The sequence below is a fragment of the Rattus rattus genome, chromosome 5 (assembly GCF_011064425.1).
Source record: "Rattus rattus isolate New Zealand chromosome 5, Rrattus_CSIRO_v1, whole genome shotgun sequence".
Lineage (NCBI taxonomy): Eukaryota > Metazoa > Chordata > Mammalia > Rodentia > Muridae > Rattus > Rattus rattus.
Genome location: NC_046158.1, coordinates 133,061,378 through 133,079,149, shown reverse-complemented (window position 1 = coordinate 133,079,149; position 17,772 = coordinate 133,061,378). Strand labels below are relative to the sequence as shown.

At 44.8% G+C, this 17,772-nt stretch overlaps 1 protein-coding gene across 2 annotated transcripts in view; it reads right to left on the bottom strand.

The window, feature by feature from the left end:
- Mapre1 (microtubule associated protein RP/EB family member 1) overlaps positions 1-17,003 on the bottom strand; it is a 28,457-nt gene extending 11,454 nt beyond the window's left edge. Inside the window, exons 1-4 of one of the 2 annotated variants that reach the window (XM_032904483.1) lie at positions 16,889-17,003; positions 11,950-12,073; positions 2,762-2,907; positions 470-677 (exon numbers count right to left, since the gene is read on the bottom strand). In XM_032904483.1, coding sequence (XP_032760374.1) covers positions 470-677; positions 2,762-2,907; positions 11,950-12,070 — 475 coding nt within the window. In that variant the 5' untranslated portion in view covers positions 12,071-12,073; positions 16,889-17,003. Of the gene's footprint in view, positions 1-469; positions 678-2,761; positions 2,908-11,949; positions 12,074-16,650; positions 16,724-16,888 lie in introns of those variants that run through there. The other variant, XM_032904484.1, reaches the window with a different exon arrangement.
- Between the last annotated feature and the right edge of the window lie 769 nt (positions 17,004-17,772).

The window sequence follows — 17,772 nt, the reverse complement described above, 5'->3', positions numbered from 1 at the left end:
AAGAATCCCTCAAAGACTGAGAAAGCTCTGCAGGTCCTCAGCTTCAGACCTAACTGCAACTTACTTACCTCTTGGAAGTTTATAAAGTGCCCCAAGTTCCCACGTAACTAAAGCTCTTGTATGTGAGCTAGCATAGGGGAATTCTATTACAACCAACAAAAGCCCCTCAGTAAAACATCATAGAATCACTCATCCAGAGGCAAGTGTTAACCTCTCACTTTACAGAGAAGACGACCTGGGAGCAAGGGGAAAGAGGCTCCCACAGAGCTGCAGAGCACAGGTATATATCTACCACATACCAGAATCCACTTCCCTATCGAAAGCACACCGCAAACTCCTTACTCAGAGCTTCAGCGTGATTCTGTATGGAGCACCTGCGCCCAAGCACCACCATTTTTTTTCTTTTTAAGACTAAAAACTTCTGGTTCAGTGATGAATGAGTGGAATTACTCAAAGTGGTTCTGTTTACCTGCACTACCGGAGCCGAGAGGTTTCTTCGGTTTACTCAAAGCTGGAGCGACAAGAGAAGGAGCCACTGCCGTTTCTTGACCTTGTCTGGCAGCGACAGGATCATACTCTTTTCCATCATAATTTGCATCAAAAAACTTCTTGAACCATTGAACGAATTCAAAATTGTCCTGAAATTTTCCTTTTACTAATTTATCCACAGGAATTATCTGCAGAGAAAAATCAAGACCGTTCAGAGCAAAGCAGAGGCTTGGGCAAACATCAAACCCGTCCACTCATCGAAACAACACAAAGCACTGCCAAAGGAGAGAATATCTTTACATAAGTTTGCTAAGTCAGTCTGCATTCCATACAGTTCCAATCCCTAGCCAGCCCTCCAAACTCCTGAGGAAAAATGTTGAACAAAAAAGGAACAAGGAGCAGGATATGGTTCAGTGTCTACCTGGTACGCACAAGGCCTAGTACTGAATCCTCAGCACCACGGAGGAACCAGTATCACCAAAGTCACACACACATCAAGACACCACGAAAGGCAACACCTTCACTGCACCATGAAGAGGAACTCCCTGGTGAGTGCAGTGCCACACATGTGTGAACACTCTGGGAGTGAAGGTAGGAACACATCAAACTTGAGGTTAACCGAGGCTACACAGTAAGACTCTGTCTAGGAAGGGAGGGGACGGCTCAGCAGTTAGGAAGAGGCTCTTCCTGAGGACCTAGGTTCAATTCCCAGCAACCACATAGCAGCAGGAAATCTTACACCTTCACATAGACCACACATGTAGGCAAAATACCGATGCACATAAAATAGAGGTAAATAGAGAGGAGGGGAGAGGAGGGTAACAAAGTGCAGGATCAAGTACAGTACATTCTTACAGAAGTAAATCTAGAAAGTAAGATTGTTAGACATCATACTAGTAGAGATTAAAGAATACTTAAAACAAAACACTAGTTTAATATATGGCCAGTGACGGGGTTGGGGATTTAGCTCAGTGGTAGAGCGCTTGCCTAGGAAGCGCAAGGCCCTGGGTTGATCCCCAGCTCAAAAAAAAAAAAAAAAAAGAACCAAAAAAAAAAAAAAAAAAAAAAAAATATGGCCAGTGACATGGGTAAAGGTAATGTCACACATGTACTCATGTGTGTTTATGCGCGCTGGCTTTCGCTGGCGCTCTCTCTCTCTCTCTCTCTCTCTCTCTCTCTCTCTCTCTCTCTTTCTCTCTCTCTCTCTCTCTCAATGAAATGTTATGAAAGCAAGTTCTGAGACTTGCTTTCTCATGTCTGAGAGCACATATTGCTCTTGCAGAGAACCTGGGCTCTAGTACCCAAATGGTGGCTTACTGCAACGTCTAACTGCAGGAGACCCAAGCCCTCTTCTGACCTCCACAGGCACCAAGCTCACACAGGATACAATGCATAAACACAACCAAAACATTCAGACACATAGCATAAATAAATCTTTTTAAAATAAATTGTTAATCGCTGGCTCAGATTTACAGGTTAACTGCCCAAACCATTACTAAATTCAGACAATAAAGAAGGCAGTGAAGGAAACAAGGGGGAAGGGTAGAGGAAAACATGGTTCCCTGTAACCATATTAACTGGAAACAAGTAAAATCCACAAGAAAAAATGTCCAAAACTACTTTAATATAGCCAGGGAGAGTACCTCACACATATAATCCCATCACTCAAGAAGGCAAGACAGAAGATCTCCATGAATTCAAAGCCAGCCTGGGCTACATAGTGAGTTCAAGGCCAACCTGAGCTAAACAGACTTTCAAAAATAAATTTTAAAAGGGCCAGCAAAGGGGTTGGGGATTTAGCTCAGTGGTAGAGCGCTTGCCTAGGAAGCGCAAGGCCCTGGGTTCGGTCCCCAGCTCCGAAAAAAAGATCCAAAAAAAAAAAAAAAAGGGCCAGCAAGGCCAGGTAGAGTGGAACATGCATTTAATCACAGTACTTGAGAGGCAGAGGCAGGAGGTTCTCTGTGAGTTTGAGACCAGCCTGGCCTACATAGTGAGTTCCAGTATAGCCAGGGCTGTACAAAAAGATTTGTCTCAAAAAGACTATAAGAAAGGGAGGAGGGCAAAGAGATAGCTGGTAAAGATACATGCTGCTAAACCTAATGACCTGATTTCCCAGTTGTCTGCAGATCTACAAATGCACTTGCATGCACATGAACAGATGCACAGACATGCATGTACACACACACACCTACTTCTTTGTAAAAGATAACTAAAAATTAAGTAAAAATGTTTAGATATAGGAAAGTAAGCTAAACAAAGGAAGTGTACTTACTTTGTCAACACCCATCCTCTTGAAGCCGGCTTGTAGTATTTTGAAGTTCTGGATATATTCATGTTCTAGCTTAGCCTGGAATTTCACTTTCTTCAAGGCAATGGAGCCGGGGAAGAGCATGTCCATGAACTGACAGTAGGCAGCCCCTGAATCAACAATAACACAAAACAAAACTTCAATAGACTGTGCATCACTGAGGACCACTTTACCCCCACCCAGAATCTCACTATACAGCCATGGCTGGCCTAGAATTTGTCTCCTGAGTGCTGGGATTAAAGGCATGAGCCACTGTGACCCACTCTAAATACTACTAGTGCGAAAGCATGGTCACCTACATCTACCAAACCCAAGTACAACGTTATTAAAGACAGGCTTCATGTAGCCTAGGCCACGGCAAATTCAATGGAGCTGAGAATAACCTGAAATTTTTGATCCTCCTGCCTCCACTCCCTGGGTGCTGCGATTTTTTTAAGCTGGAAACAACACATCCCATTTTATGTGTGGAGCTCAGGATAAAGCCCAGGACTTATGCATTCTAGGCAAGTATTCTACATTCCCAGACCCGAAACACAATTGTAAAATCTGTACAGAAGACCATCAACAGCCACAAAGATGGGGCCAGAGACAGCTCAGTAGTTAAGAGCATGTATAGCTCTTGCAGTAGATCCCAATTTAGTTCCTAACATCCATGTCAGGTGGCTCTTAACCACCTGCAACTTCAGCTTCAAGGGAATCTACAACTCTATGAGCAACAGCACACATGTGCACACGAGTGTGCACGCACAATTTAAAGTAATAGAAATAAGATTATATGAATGCAAAATAAAATTTTAAAAATCTCTTTAAAAAGGGCTAGAAAGCTGGCTTAGCAGTTAAGAGCATTAGGTCCTACAGAGGATCAGGTTTGATTCCTAGCACTCCCAGAGCAACTTGCAATTGTCTGTAACACCAGATTCCAGGGGATCCAATGCCCTTTCTGGTGCCCACAGTACCTGGCACACATATGTTGTACAAACATACATGCAAGTTAAACACTTATACTCATAAATAATATTTTTTTAAATATATTAACAAAATGGGGTCTTATGTTTGGTTTTAGAAATAGGATCTTGCTATGTAAATCTAGCTGACCTGGAAACTTACTGCAGAGCCTAGACTGGTCATGAAGTCATAGCAATCCCACTAGAACAATAAGTCAAAGCTGGTTTTATCTGACAAATTCTGCAACATACTTTCAATTTGGAAAATAGGCAGAAAATGAAGGTTACTATCAAAGTCTAACGCTTGTTAGAAACCGTAATAAATACTATAAAGAAAAATGCTCAGAACAATAAAAAGAAAAAGAGGCAGCACATTTGTTTCTAAGTCTTCACAAAGATATACACTCACTCCTCTCCATTGTGGCACATGCATGACCACAGACATCCATCATATACAGACAGTGTTTTGTTTTGAGACAAAGTCTAACAATGTAGTCCAGGCTGGCCTTGAACTCAAGAGATATGCCCTCCTGACTCTTAAATTCTGGGATTAAAGACATGCACCACCATACCCAGCACAATAGTAATTTTTCTTAGAGCTAAATAGTAAACAAATATAATAACCAACAAAACACTTAGCATCAGGAATTACCTGCCTCTCAGTAAGTCTGCTCTAAGAATCGTTAGTTTTTATTTTAGAACTCAAGAGTCCTCAGAAATATTACAACCTTTATAAACGAAACATGGGAGCTGGGGATGAAACTCAAGGATCTGAGTTCAAGTCCCAACACAAAGGTCCAAAATATGTGGCCCAGTAAATACCACAGAGGCTAAAGACCAACTGTAGCAGTACATTGAGCTCCTGACTCCCATGTGTGGCTGCTTACAAGTCTATAGGATACCATACAGTTGAGAAAAAGTATTTTCTAGGAGTATTCCACGTGGTTACACTCTCATTGACCCAATCAGTGTATGTATATGTCTATATAAATTTTTTAATTAATTAATTAATTAATTAATTAATTAGGTCCCTGTGTTGATTTCTATGTGCTCGGCCCAGGGAGTGGTACTATTAGAAGGTGTTGCCTTGTTGGAGTAGGCGTGTCACTGTGGATGTGGGCTTAAGACCCTCACCCTAGCTGCCTGGAAGCCAGTATTCTGCCAACAGCCTTCAGATGAAGATGTAGAACTTTGATCTCTGCCTGCACCATGCCTGCCTGGATGCTGCCATGCTCCCACCTTGGTAATAATGGACTGAACCTCTGAACCTGTAAGCCAGCCCCAATTAAATGTTGTCCTTATAAAAGTTGCCTTTGTCATGGTGTCTGTTCACAGCAATAAAGCCCTAAAACAGTCCCACTAAAAGAGGTAGTGATAGAGCCCAGCAGTAAAAAGCTTCCCAAGGGTTTTTTGCTTGTTTGTTTGGTTGGTTGGTTGGTTGATTAGAGATAGGGCCTTGCTATGGAGCCCAAGTTGGTCTAAAACTCTCAATAAATCCTCCTTTCTGCAACTCCCAAATGCTAGAATTACAGATATGTACCACCATGCCCAATCCTTCTGTTCTTTTCACAAATATCTGAGATAGGAAGAAAAAGAAGTTAAAAAGGAAGACTCCTTTCCGGTCTCTGCCTGAATGACAAATGCAGCTGTGACAAGGGCAAAGGTTGACAACTCAAGCACAGCTTCAAGACAACTGAGGAGGACTTGCCTTAGTGGTCCAACAACCGTCAGCAAGCAGAGTCCCCTTAGTCTGTGGCTTGACAATGTGGACTCATGGGAGGAGACTGAGGCAAGCAGTCTCCCAGTTCAGTTCAAAGCACTTTTGGAAAATACAATGAAAATCATAGCCAATACTCCTTTACACTATGATACACATCTGCAATCCCAGAAGCTAAAAAAAAGTGAATCATGAGTTCAAGGCCAGCCAGAACCCAGAAAAGGTCAGATACAATGTAATCTGTAATCCTATCATTCCTACAACAGACAGGAAGCAGTCACAGGGCCTCACCTGAAGCTGAGGGCCCAGCAAGCCTACAGTAGAGTGGCAGGAGAGGGAGGGAGGGAGGGAGGGAGAGAGAGAGAGACTCTGATTGACTCTGCCTCAACAAGGAAGAAAACCAACTCAATATCTACCCTTTGCCCTCCACATGTATATCATAGCACACTAGAGTCCTCACACCCATATAATCACACACAAAATAAATAACTTCATTACTTTAATATTAACATACACAAAACACATGACTAAAAGTAATAATAAGCTTCAAAGAGCGCATGCAACTTGATCATCTTAGATATAAATAAAATCTGTAGAGAGGGCTGGGGGGGTCATTAATGCAGACCTTAAAATGCAAGCTGAAAATAATTTTAACAAGAAAAAAATACTATTTTGATTTTTAAAACAATAAACAGAATTGTATAATTTGCTGAGGGGCAAGAAACTAGAAACAAACTACATAGCCAATCCACCAACAGAAGAAATTAATAGTATTTTCCACTGGACACGGGGTGGCAAAAAGCAACTCCTGGCTCCTTCTGGATAAAAGCAAGCCTTCTGTCAACATCATTGGTATGAAGACATTTCCCACTTTGACGGTATCTACAACATACCTCCAACACCTAGTGCTCCCAAGTTGATGCCTGACAGACTCAGGATGTCTCTTGAATTAAGCTGCCAGTGTCACCAAAGTTCTCACACTTCCTCACTTCCAAAGCCAAGTGAGGAAGCTTACTCAGCGGGCAGATGGGGAGCACTCCACAGCCAGCGGCACATTACTAGGGCAGGACCCCAGCTTCGTGCTTCTAGAGAAAAACCCATCCCTGCCTTCTAAAGACTGTTCTGGTCTTTCAGATCTGATGTTCATTAGGAGTTTGATAAAGAAGAATCAGACCCAGTACTGAAGGACTTTAGACACACACCTTCCCCTTCCCTGACTCCAGTCTGCAGCTTATCCTGTGTGGTTTGAAGGTACAAGAGAGAGCTGCTTTCAAGACACCACTGTGAAATACAATGAAAGCACCTACGTGTTCCCAGAGTCGTCCCACACAGCTTTCAGAGCACACCTGGCACTGAACACAAGTTTACTAATGCATCACTTATGTCTTGCACTCACCACTTTCTACTATGGAAAAACACCTCATCTGGGCTAAGAATAGTGGTGGGAGCCAATACAGAGTTTATGGCAAACAGTGTTATTATAATTAATTATATACAATTATATTTGTTTAATTCTCTTCCAAATGCTTCTTTCAAAATGCAACACATGCCACATGTAATTAATCCCATATGTGTAATGATATACAGATAATCCGAAGACATGAAAAGCAGAGGCAGGAGAATGACCGTAAGCTAAGACCCCAACCGCCCTTTGCTACGGAATAACACTTTGTCTCAAAAAAATGATAGGGTGGGGGCACTAGAGACAGCTCAGTGATTACAGCACTGGCTGCTCTTTGAGAGGCCTCACTTCCCAGCACCCACACCAGGTGGCTCACGAGCATCTCTAACTCTGGCTCCAGGGGATTCAAATGTCCTCCTAGCCTTCATGGGCATCTGTGCACACATAACACACACCCAAATACTAGGTTCAAACCCAGGCTCTGCAATGTCTAAGCTGTGTCCCATGAGCAATTCCTCATCTTTAAGAGATATCTACTCACTTCCAGGGTCTGACACAATCAACACAATTACAGGGACCCTGACAACAGCCACGATGGTGAGCCAAGACTGCACAAGTTCACAGCTGAGGAAACAGAATAGAAGAATCCATCCAAAAGCACACGGCTCAGCAGACTAAAGGCCTCTTCATGCCATGACGTGTCCACGACAGCTCACTGCCTAAATAAGAAAAGCCTGGGGCCGAACTGGGATGTGCACAACTTATCTGCACAGGAAGAGAAGAGTCCTCTGACCAAGTGAGAGATATCTTAGACTGTATTTATAGAAAGAAAGAAATCTTAGGAAAAAACTGCTGGTGAGGAAGCAGTCTCCAGTGAAAATGAAGATGACCTCACTCCCACATTATTCATAGATCACAGGGCAAACAAGTGCTTTAAAGGACTTCAAAACATGGTGGCACAGCAATGAAAAGCTGAGAAAATTAACAGGAGACCAGGGACAGCAGCACAAATCTGAGGCAGCCTATTCTATAACAAAATAAATTAATAAAAGCCATTCTTGGGCACCACTAGTCACTGTATTCTTTATGTTATTGCCTCCCTCTAGACAACGGGAAAACAGACTGGATCTCACACAGCAAATAAGGCAAACAAATGAAACTAAGACAAAGACTAGGAGCCCCTCCACCCTCAAAAAAGAGAGAGAGAGAGAGAGAGAGAGAGAGAGAGAGAGAGAGAGAGAGAGAGTCCAAAAGCTGAACACCTCAGGAAGCAGCTAAGTAATGGCAGCCTCTTTAGATCAACCCCAAATGGCAGGCACCAGCCAGTTAAATCCGTTTAAAAGGGAGTGGGGACTGAAAAATACAGGTTCTTCATTTGGAGAAAGTGTTCTTGGTTCTATATGCCCAAATTCACTACTCAAATTCTCTAAGCCACCTTTCCCATCTGAAACTGGAGGTGCCTGTGCCCTCCTCATGAAATACATGGAGAACTAAGTGGAGATGTTTGAGAAGCATTTACAGAGCTGAGCCTGGTGGTACAGGATGTCTGAAATCCCAGCTTCTTAGGAAACTGAGGTAGAAGAATCTTAAATTGGGGGTCAGGAGAGGAGGTATGGGATGTGGAACAGTCAGAGGGTAGACCAGGGGGGGAATAAAATCTGGAGCGTAAAAAAAAAAAAAAAAAAAAAAAAAAAAAAAAAAAGAAAGAAAGAAAAGAAAAGAAAAAAAAAAGAAATCATATTAATAAAAAAAAAAACTTTTCAGATTAAAAAAAAGAAGAATCATAAATTATAGGCTCCAGGGTAAGTTAGAGCCAGACTGAGAGATTTAGGAAGACATTGTCTCAAATTTTAATTTAAAAGGACTGGTGCTCAGTGGCAGTACACTTGTCTAGTATTTGTTAACTCCTGTGTTTAACCACTAACTAGTACAAAAAAAAAAAAGCCATTTACTAAAAGAAGCAAGACTCTGGTTCTGTCATTATTGACACTTTGCCCCATTAGGGACTGAAGCAGAGACTTGGGCATGTTAGCCATGCTTTCTTTATCTAGAACGACATCCACACCCACAAGACAAGAATTTCAGTAGTTGGAGGAAAATATCCAATCTTCCCTCTCTTCCCCTCTCTCTCCCCACACCCTTGAAGAGTTCTGTTTTGGTTTTTGTTTTTAAGTAAGATTTGTTTACTTATTTTATGTATGAGCTCTATCTGCATGGACACCTCTGTGACAGAAGAGAGCATCAGATTCCATTACAGATGGTTGGGAACCACCATGTGGTTGCTGGGAACTGAACTCAGCACTTCTGGAAGAGCAGTCAGTGCCCCTAACTTCAGAGCTATCTTTCCGGCCCCTTGTTTTTTGTTTTTTTGAGAGAGGGTTTCACCATGTAGCCTTGGATGACCTGGTGCTTACTATGTAGGCTATATAGATCAGGCTGGCCTCAAACTCAGAGATCTGCCTGCTTCTGCCTCCCAAATACTAAGATTAAAAGCATTCGTCACCACACTCACACACACAGCTCTGGTATGTGTTTTATTATCCTTGAACTCATCTACTAACTGTAGCAGATCCAGTCTTAACAGTCCAGTCGTGACATGCAAGGCTGGGGAGAGAGCTCAGTGAGTAAGAGCATTTGCTATACAGGCACACTGGAAAATATCCAAGTTTGAATCCCCCCAACACCCATGTTAAGAAACAGGCAGGATGCGTATGCCTATAACTCCAGCATTGGTGGGGGGAGACCAGCAGATCAAGACCTCACCAGTCAGTCTACCTAAGACGGAAAGCCTAGTCAAAACAACAAGTTTCCCCCTCCAGATCAGTGTCAGATCCTGTCTCAAGGCAACTCAAGGGGGAAAGCAACAGACAGACACGACACTGATGGCCTCCAAATACAAGTACACAGACATTCGTATCCACACCCTCCAATGATACCTCCCCCCTTCTCTCAAATGTGCATGCGCGCACGCGCGCGCGCGCGCACACACACACACACACACACACACACACACACACACACACACACACAGAGAGAGAGAGGGAGAGAGAGAGAGAGAGAGAGAGAGAGAGAGAGAGAGAGAAACACCCTGATAAGCTCTTTAGTGTATCCAAAGTTAGTAGAAAAACTGGGTGTGGTAATTCACATCTATAGTCCCAGAAGGTAAGATTCAAGGTCACACTTATACGTAATCAAGTTTGAAGCTAGCCTGAGCTACCTGAAACCTGACTCAAAAAGAAAAAGAAATACAGGTCAATGATCAGTAAAAGGCTAAACTGGCCTTAGCAGGTAAAGGCACTTGCCATCAAGCCTGACAACCCTTGGGACCCACATGGTAGGAGGGACTTGATGGCAAGTTGCTATCTTCTGCCTTCCACACAAAAGCCATAAGTAACTGCAACAAAACTTGTATTTAAGAAAGACAGACACACAGACACACAGAGAGACAGAGGACTGGAGAGATGGCTCAGCAGTTGCATGCTCTCTCAGAGAAGTCAAGCTTAACTCCCAGTACCCGCATGAGGGTTACAGCCATCTGTAACTCCACACCCAGGGAAGGGATCCCATACTCTCTTCTGGCCTCCATGGGCACTGCATGTACATAGTATAGACATATATATGAGCAAAAACCCATACACAAAAAATAAAACATAAAAATAGATAAGTAAATAACCCACCGAAGAGAAGCACATTCATGGTTAGTAGTAATTACTGAGAGCATAAAGCCATCCCATTTGCTCCAGTATCCTCCGTCTAGACATCACTGAGGAAACGGGTGACCGCATGGGCTTGTAATCCTGCACTCAAGAGAACCAAGCAGGAGGACCACCAAGAGTTTGAGGACAGCCTAGGCTATAGGGAATGAGTTCCAGGCCTGTGGGCTATAGAATGAGACCCTGCTTTACATAAATAAAGAGCAGGGCAAAAGGTTAATACTAAGGGTACTTAACCATGCCACAATAAAAAGAAAAAATGGGGGGAAAAAAATCCATGACCAAAAATGAGTAGGAGAGCAATTAACTACAGTAAACACATGGAAAGAAAGAGCATACAGCATATAGCTCTTCAAAATAATCACTTCTAAGTTACTGACATTGAAGACTCTCTCATGAAAAGCGGGAACGTATGATATATACATAGAGAAGGTAACAAAGGGAATTCCCAACAGCAGCGTTCTCTGAGTAACAGGGCTCCTATAAGCCCTTCCTCCCTCTGCTTTCCTACGTGCTGTCCAATTCCCACACAGACATGCTTTGCTCCTGTGCTCACTGCTCCCTGCCTCTTTGGGAAATGGTAGCTTTGATGAACCTGGCCCCAAAACAGCAGACACTTGACTCGGTGCTTTTCTTCTTGGGAATAAGAATCATACCTGATGAATTCATATAAAATAGCTGCTGGGCACACTACTCAGTGATAAAACACTGTCCAGCATATATGAGGCTCACTATTCAAGCTCAGGCAACAAAAAAACAAAAGTAAAATTAACACAAGAACACTCTAACAGTTCTGTCCTAGATAAACCGGAATTGTGGCCACATGAGCTCTGAGTGAGAAGCTGGGCCAGGGGATGTAGCCTCTGCAGAAGGCAGTGGACATGTAGGCCAGAAGCAAGCTCTTCTAAAAACTGTATCCATTTATTTACTTTTGAGACAGAGCACCATGTACACAAGACTGGCTTCAAATTCACTAAGCAGCCACCGCAAAGCCTTGAACATCCTTGATCATCCTACAGGTGAACTCCACATCTAGGTTCATGCAGCCTTGGGAATCAAACCCAGTGCTGTGAGTGCTAGGTAAGTACTCTATCAACTGAGCCACACGTCCCAGCACTCAGCATGGGCAAAGCTGAAAGAAAGTCTATAATCTTTTTGTGGCGGTTACATATAGAGGCCTACTCAAACCCTAAAGCCTCATGTACTTTAAAAAAGTGGTTCCTGAGCCAGACAATCCCAGCACCTAGGAGGCAGAAGCAGGTGGATCTCTAAGTTAAAGGCCTGCCTGCCTGGTCTATAGAGCAAGCTCCAGGACAGCCACAGCTATATAGAGAAACTGTCTTAAAAAATAGAAAAAAAAAGGGGGGGGTACTTACCTGAACATAGCTGTTCTATCTTTGTCAGATTCAACTGCAGAGATTCATTGATCCAAGCCAGCATGTCATGTCGACTGAGGTTATCACTAGTGACTGACGTCGAGTACACATTCACTGCCATCTTCTACAACATGTAGTAAAGAGAGAAGGCTCCTGTTACAGTAAGCATGAAAGTGAGGGCAAGCAGTTCCCAGGGTCACCAAGAACAAACCTGTACAAATATTCAGTTTTAGACACTAGGACTCCAGTCATAAGCCAGAGTTCCATCCATAAAATGACCTGAAATAATTTGCCCCAAACCAGCCAGTCTAATATTTAGACCTCATAAGACTGACACAAATGTTTAATAAGACAAGCCACAAAAGATACCAAGGGATCAAACATGTACTTTAAGGGAAGCTGGTGCACAAACAAGAACGTTCTGCTCAAAAAAATTCATTCAAGGGCTAGGGGGTAGATCTGATGCCTGGGCTCAATTCTCAACACCACAAAAAAAGAAGTAACAAAGGTGGGTGTGGTGGTAACATTCCCATACTCAGGAGGCTGAGGCAGGAGGACTCCAGTTCCAGGCCAGCATGAGCTACAGAATGGACCTTATCTCAAGTCATCATTGACAACACACAAACCCAGGGCTGAGGGCACAGCTCACCAGGAGTGCTTTGCTTACCAGTCTGCACCTATGCACCAAGCCCTGGGCCCATCCCTAGCAATGCTATCTACTATCACAGGTTTCAACAGCCTAGTACCATACATAGGTAAGGTCAAGTGACAACCTCTCAAAGTCCTTGGCACCTACTATTCTTTCCTGCACACCCTAGAAACTATAGGGTACCTGAGCACCAAGCAAGTGTGAGGTCTTTCGAAGACACTTGTTACTGAACTGACAATCCTCTAAGGTTTATTTGTTTATTACATATAAGTACACTGTAGCAGAAGAGGGCATCAGATCTCATCACAGATGGTTGTGAGCCACCATGTGGTTGCTGTGATTTGAACTCAGGACCTCTGGAAAAGCAATCAGTGCTCTTAACCACTGAGCCATCTCTCCAGCCCACCTGACAATCCTCTTTAAGGCTCACTTTACTCTGTTCATTTCAAGGATAAAGAAAAAAAAGAGGCCTTAAGTATTTACAGCCAAGCCTTCTCAGCCATATTTTCCCATTTCTCAAAAAATGCTGTCCCTTACCTTTCTGTCAAACTTCTGAAATAATCTCTTTTTATTTGGGAAGCAGATCTTACCACGTTGCCTCAAACTCCTAGGCTTATGCTGTCCTCTTGCCTCAGGCTTGGAAGCAGTTGGGACTACATGTACCAATCATTATAGTCAACTATAAATCTCATTTAAAACACTAGGAAATATGGGTGCAGTACTCTGAATTCCCGGTCAGTTATTCCCTCATTCTCTGTATTTTTTATTGCGTGTTTTTGTGGGCACATATATGCATGTGTGTGGAGGTCAAAGAAAACTTTCAGGAACTGGTTCTCTCCTTCTATAATGTAGCTCGCAGGATCAAATTCAGTTGGTCAGGCTTGCTGGCAAGCACCTGGACCTGCTGAGCCATCTCACCAGCCCCAACAGTAGATTTTATAGTGACCCAGAAATTTAGAATTGTTCTTATTCCCTGAGGCATCAAGCTTGCCAATGGAATAAGGGATAAACTTCATAACAATTCAGAACAACCATGAGACCCCCAGCCCTTAGCTCTCTGGGAAGCTTCCTCCCTTCACCTAGTGACTAGTGTGCAAGGGGCTCTTCCCACACTCATCTCCTGCATGGAGTTGCTGCAAGTCTTGAGTAACACAACTCCAGTCAGCCAGAAGACTGAGTTCCCTTACCCAGTTCTCGTCTCAGGAGGAAAGGTAACTAACTAGGTCTACAGACACAGGGCAGTTTATGCCCCTGATATCCCTGTCCTCCCCTCACCCCCACAACCCCAAACTTCACACAGTCTCTTGAACAAAATGAGTGCTAGGTAAATGCTACTTGTTTCAGACTGTGGAGTCTTCAAAGGTATCTACATAAACTTTTCAGAAAGCTAACTAACCATCAATACTCTATACACTCCCCAAAATCAGCAGACAGTGAACTACCATGCAAGAAAACAGCACAATTTAGTTCCTCACCCCACAGATAAATTATTCATCACGTTTCCAGAGCACTTCATTCAAACCTCTGGGACTATAGTTATCACACTAAAATTGACATTATTCCTCCTTTGCTGAGCCTCCCAGACCAGATTTAGGCCAGGAAGCAACCGGAGGACCCGGACTTGAACACCGGAGTCCGTTCCATTAGCTGTGATTTTGGGCAAGTTACTGAACTCGGTGTACTGAACTCAGCTCTAAATCAATACGACCATCTGAAAGGATCTCGTAGAGAGCTACAGGAAATAACCTATGCGGGACAGAGCTGGCATCCTATCACACAGAATCCACACAACAAACGGGGTCAGGAAGAGACTGCCTCTCTTTTATGCTATCTTCAGTGCTAAAAACTGTGCCCGATATCTGCTGCCAGCACCTCTCAAGATCCCCTGCAAGCCCTCAAATTAGTCTATCTCAATCTGTTCCCACACAGCAGCCAGAAAGAACTTTCTGAATCACAAATCACATGAGGTATTTCTGTTTAAAAATTCCTGGATAAGCAAGTAAAATGCACACTGTGTGCAGAATGCTATTAAGTCCAAACAGAATGACACGCTCCCAGACTACATACAATCTACCCACTCACAATCTAGCTCGGGTATACACATACACATTGGGTATTGTGTGTCTCATGCTATCATACAATAAAAGCAGCTGGTAAAGCCACACATGTCTCGTGACCACACCCCTGCTCAGAAAAGGTTAATGGCCCTTCACCATCATGTAATTTCAAACTCTTTCATTAGCAGTACATTAATACCAGGTCCCATGTGCTCCACAAGCTCTGTGGCTACTAAATACATGGGATTAGGCACCCTGTGGATGTGCAATAAACATCCACTCACTCAACCAATTAATTGGCTCTTCCAGGCAGTCAAAACAGAGCCTACCTCTCCAGCGAAGCGCTTTCTCACTCTCTGGTAAGAATGTTTGAGCCAGAAGTGAAGGCCTACGCCCATAAACCTAGTACTCAAAACGCTGAGGCAGAGAGACCACTCCAAATTCAGGACCAGTGTGGGACACATAGTACATTCTAGGCCAGCCTATGATACAAAATAAGATCCCGTCTCAAACAAAATAACAAAAAAGGCCACTGCTTAGCCTCGGTCAAGCAACCCTTGAGTTCAACACATACCCCACCCTTTCCCGGCTCTCTGAGCTAAGCAAGGTACAACACAAGGAAACATCCCCTTTCTGTCTACTCAAGACTCTCACCCTTCAGCGACTCTCCCGGGAGTCTCCCTAGCTTGTTCTACTCTGCTTTTTCACACAGTATCTCATGTCCTAGCTCTGTGGCCAGATGGCCTTCAGTTTTTGATTCTCCTGCCTCTACCTCCTAAGTGTAAGGATTACAGGCATGTCCACCACACTTGGCTCCCCAACTCACTCCAATTCAGTGAAGAATAAAGTACACCCTATTCCTCTCCACGTACCACCCGGGGTCCTATGGAAAGGCAGGAGGGAGGTGGCACTAAACAGAGCTATGTGACCCTGAATGAAACATGTCTTCCTTTCCTCGGAAATGGCTCACCTGTTGAATGGGTAAGACCCTACCTTCCTCAAGAGCCGTGGTAAAGGCTAAGTAAGAATCCGAGTGGTAAACCCTAACAGAAAAGCACACCTCCTCGAAGCACCTTCTATGTGCTGGCACTTTGACACCATAACAAAAGTCCCGCCTGTACGAAACAGTTTCTAGATGGAGGAGAAGGGGTAACACGGGCTATGACTCTGGAGTGGAGTTACTTGCTGGGCAACATAAGGCAAGTCATTCCACTACTCAAAGTCTCAGACTCGCCTCCGTAAAAGGGTGATGAGCAGTTCAGCGACACAGTGGGGGAACTGCAGTCAACTCCCAGCACTACAGAAAAAATAAAATGAGCAAACTACAACAGAGGGGAAAGAAAAAGAAAGGAAGATAGCATCTCTTGAAGACAATGTAACTATTAAATGACACAATGCTACATCGAGCTCTTAACACAATGCCTTATACACAGTAAGTGCCCATTAAAGAGCTATCTTGATTAATGCTCTTCAAGACATCTCATCACCAGCAGACATCAGGCCTAGCTTAACTTCCCTCAATGAGCCGCCGGTTCCTCATCACTAAGGTGCAGAGGTCAGGCTGTACCCTGCAGTACTGGTATCACCCTTTTACAGTAATTACAGAAATTATCTTGGCCATGTATTCATTTTCTTGCTTCCTAACTCTCTATCCACAAAGCAGACTCCTAGAAAGCATGTCTTTGCCTGTCTACTCTCTGATGAAAACGGGGCCTAGCATTTACCAGACACTCAAAAACCACCCGCGGACCGCCTTACTTCTGCCAAGCACCGCGCTGAGACCTTTCTATGCTTAATCCTACTGTCTCCATTTTACAGATGAAGAAACTGAGGCACGGGGAGGCTGAAGCGCCTGCCTAAGGTGGCACTCTGGCGTCCAACTCCGCGGACCAACTCCCACCCATTATGCAACGACGCGTCCTACACTGAGGGTCCCCACCGCGCCCCTCGAGCGTGCACGCGCGCCCGCGAGCCCGCGAGCCCGCGAATACACACCCTCCGGGCCCAGCCGCAAAGCCAAGATTTCGCCGGTCACCACTAGGCAGCCCCCACTTCCGGCCCACGCTCCGCCCCCGGGACAACGGAGCGCGCGCCCCCGGCCCAGGCCGCGCACCGGGTCACAGCCCCGCCCTTCCCCTCTCCCACTGCCCGCGCGGCGCCACACCGCTCACGAGGAGCCGCCTCCCGTGAATTCCTGACTGCTGCCGCCGCCCGGACCCACCAGCCGCCTCACCGGCTCTCACAGGACCCGCGTCCGCAGTCCGCGCGCCCGGCTCCGGTTCCGTCTTCGTCTCGTTCAAACCGTCGGACCCCGCCCGCCCGCGCGCGATGACCTCACACGCACCCCGCCGTGACGCGCCGACGCAGGGGCTCGTCATCGCCCGCCCGGCCTTTTATAGAGACTGGCCCGCGAGCCGGAGGCGGGGCCGAGTCCTTGATCGACAGCTGGCATGCCCGGGGGCGGGGAGCAAGCCCTGTTGGGCACGTGGTCAGTTACGACCAATGACGTGTGAGTCCTATCAGGAGGCGGAGCCCAGTTGCACATTCAGTTTTGCGGTAGCCCAGAAGAAAATGGGTTTGACAAAAAAATGGATTATTGGTTGGGCTCAGAAGGAAGGTTAGTTGGTAGAGTGCTCGCCTAGCATGCATGAATCCCTGGTTTCGATCCCCAACACCACAGAAGCGGGCTGTGGTGGAACACACCTGTCTTTCTAGCAAATGGTTTTGTCATCATCCCAGACGCTCCGTTTGGGAGTTTAACCTGAGGCACATGAGACCTTGTCTCAGAAAGAAACAAAAAAAGAAAAACTGGGAGTGCTGGGCTACTCCCCTACACTTGGATGGGAAAGAGAATCACTGTAAATTCAAGGCCAGTATGGTCTACATAGTAGCAGGCTAGCCAGAGCTACACAACAAGATCTGGTCTCAAAAAAGAAAAAAGAGTCGTTAAAATGCTTTAGCAGGTGCATGCCCCCAAACCTGACAACGTGAGTTCAATCCCTAGGACCCATTGATAGAAGATGAGACCTGAGTCCTGCAAATCGTCCTCTGACTAACACATATGTGTGGTGCCACCTCCCATGCCTCCACACACACAAATATGCCCACAAATAAATT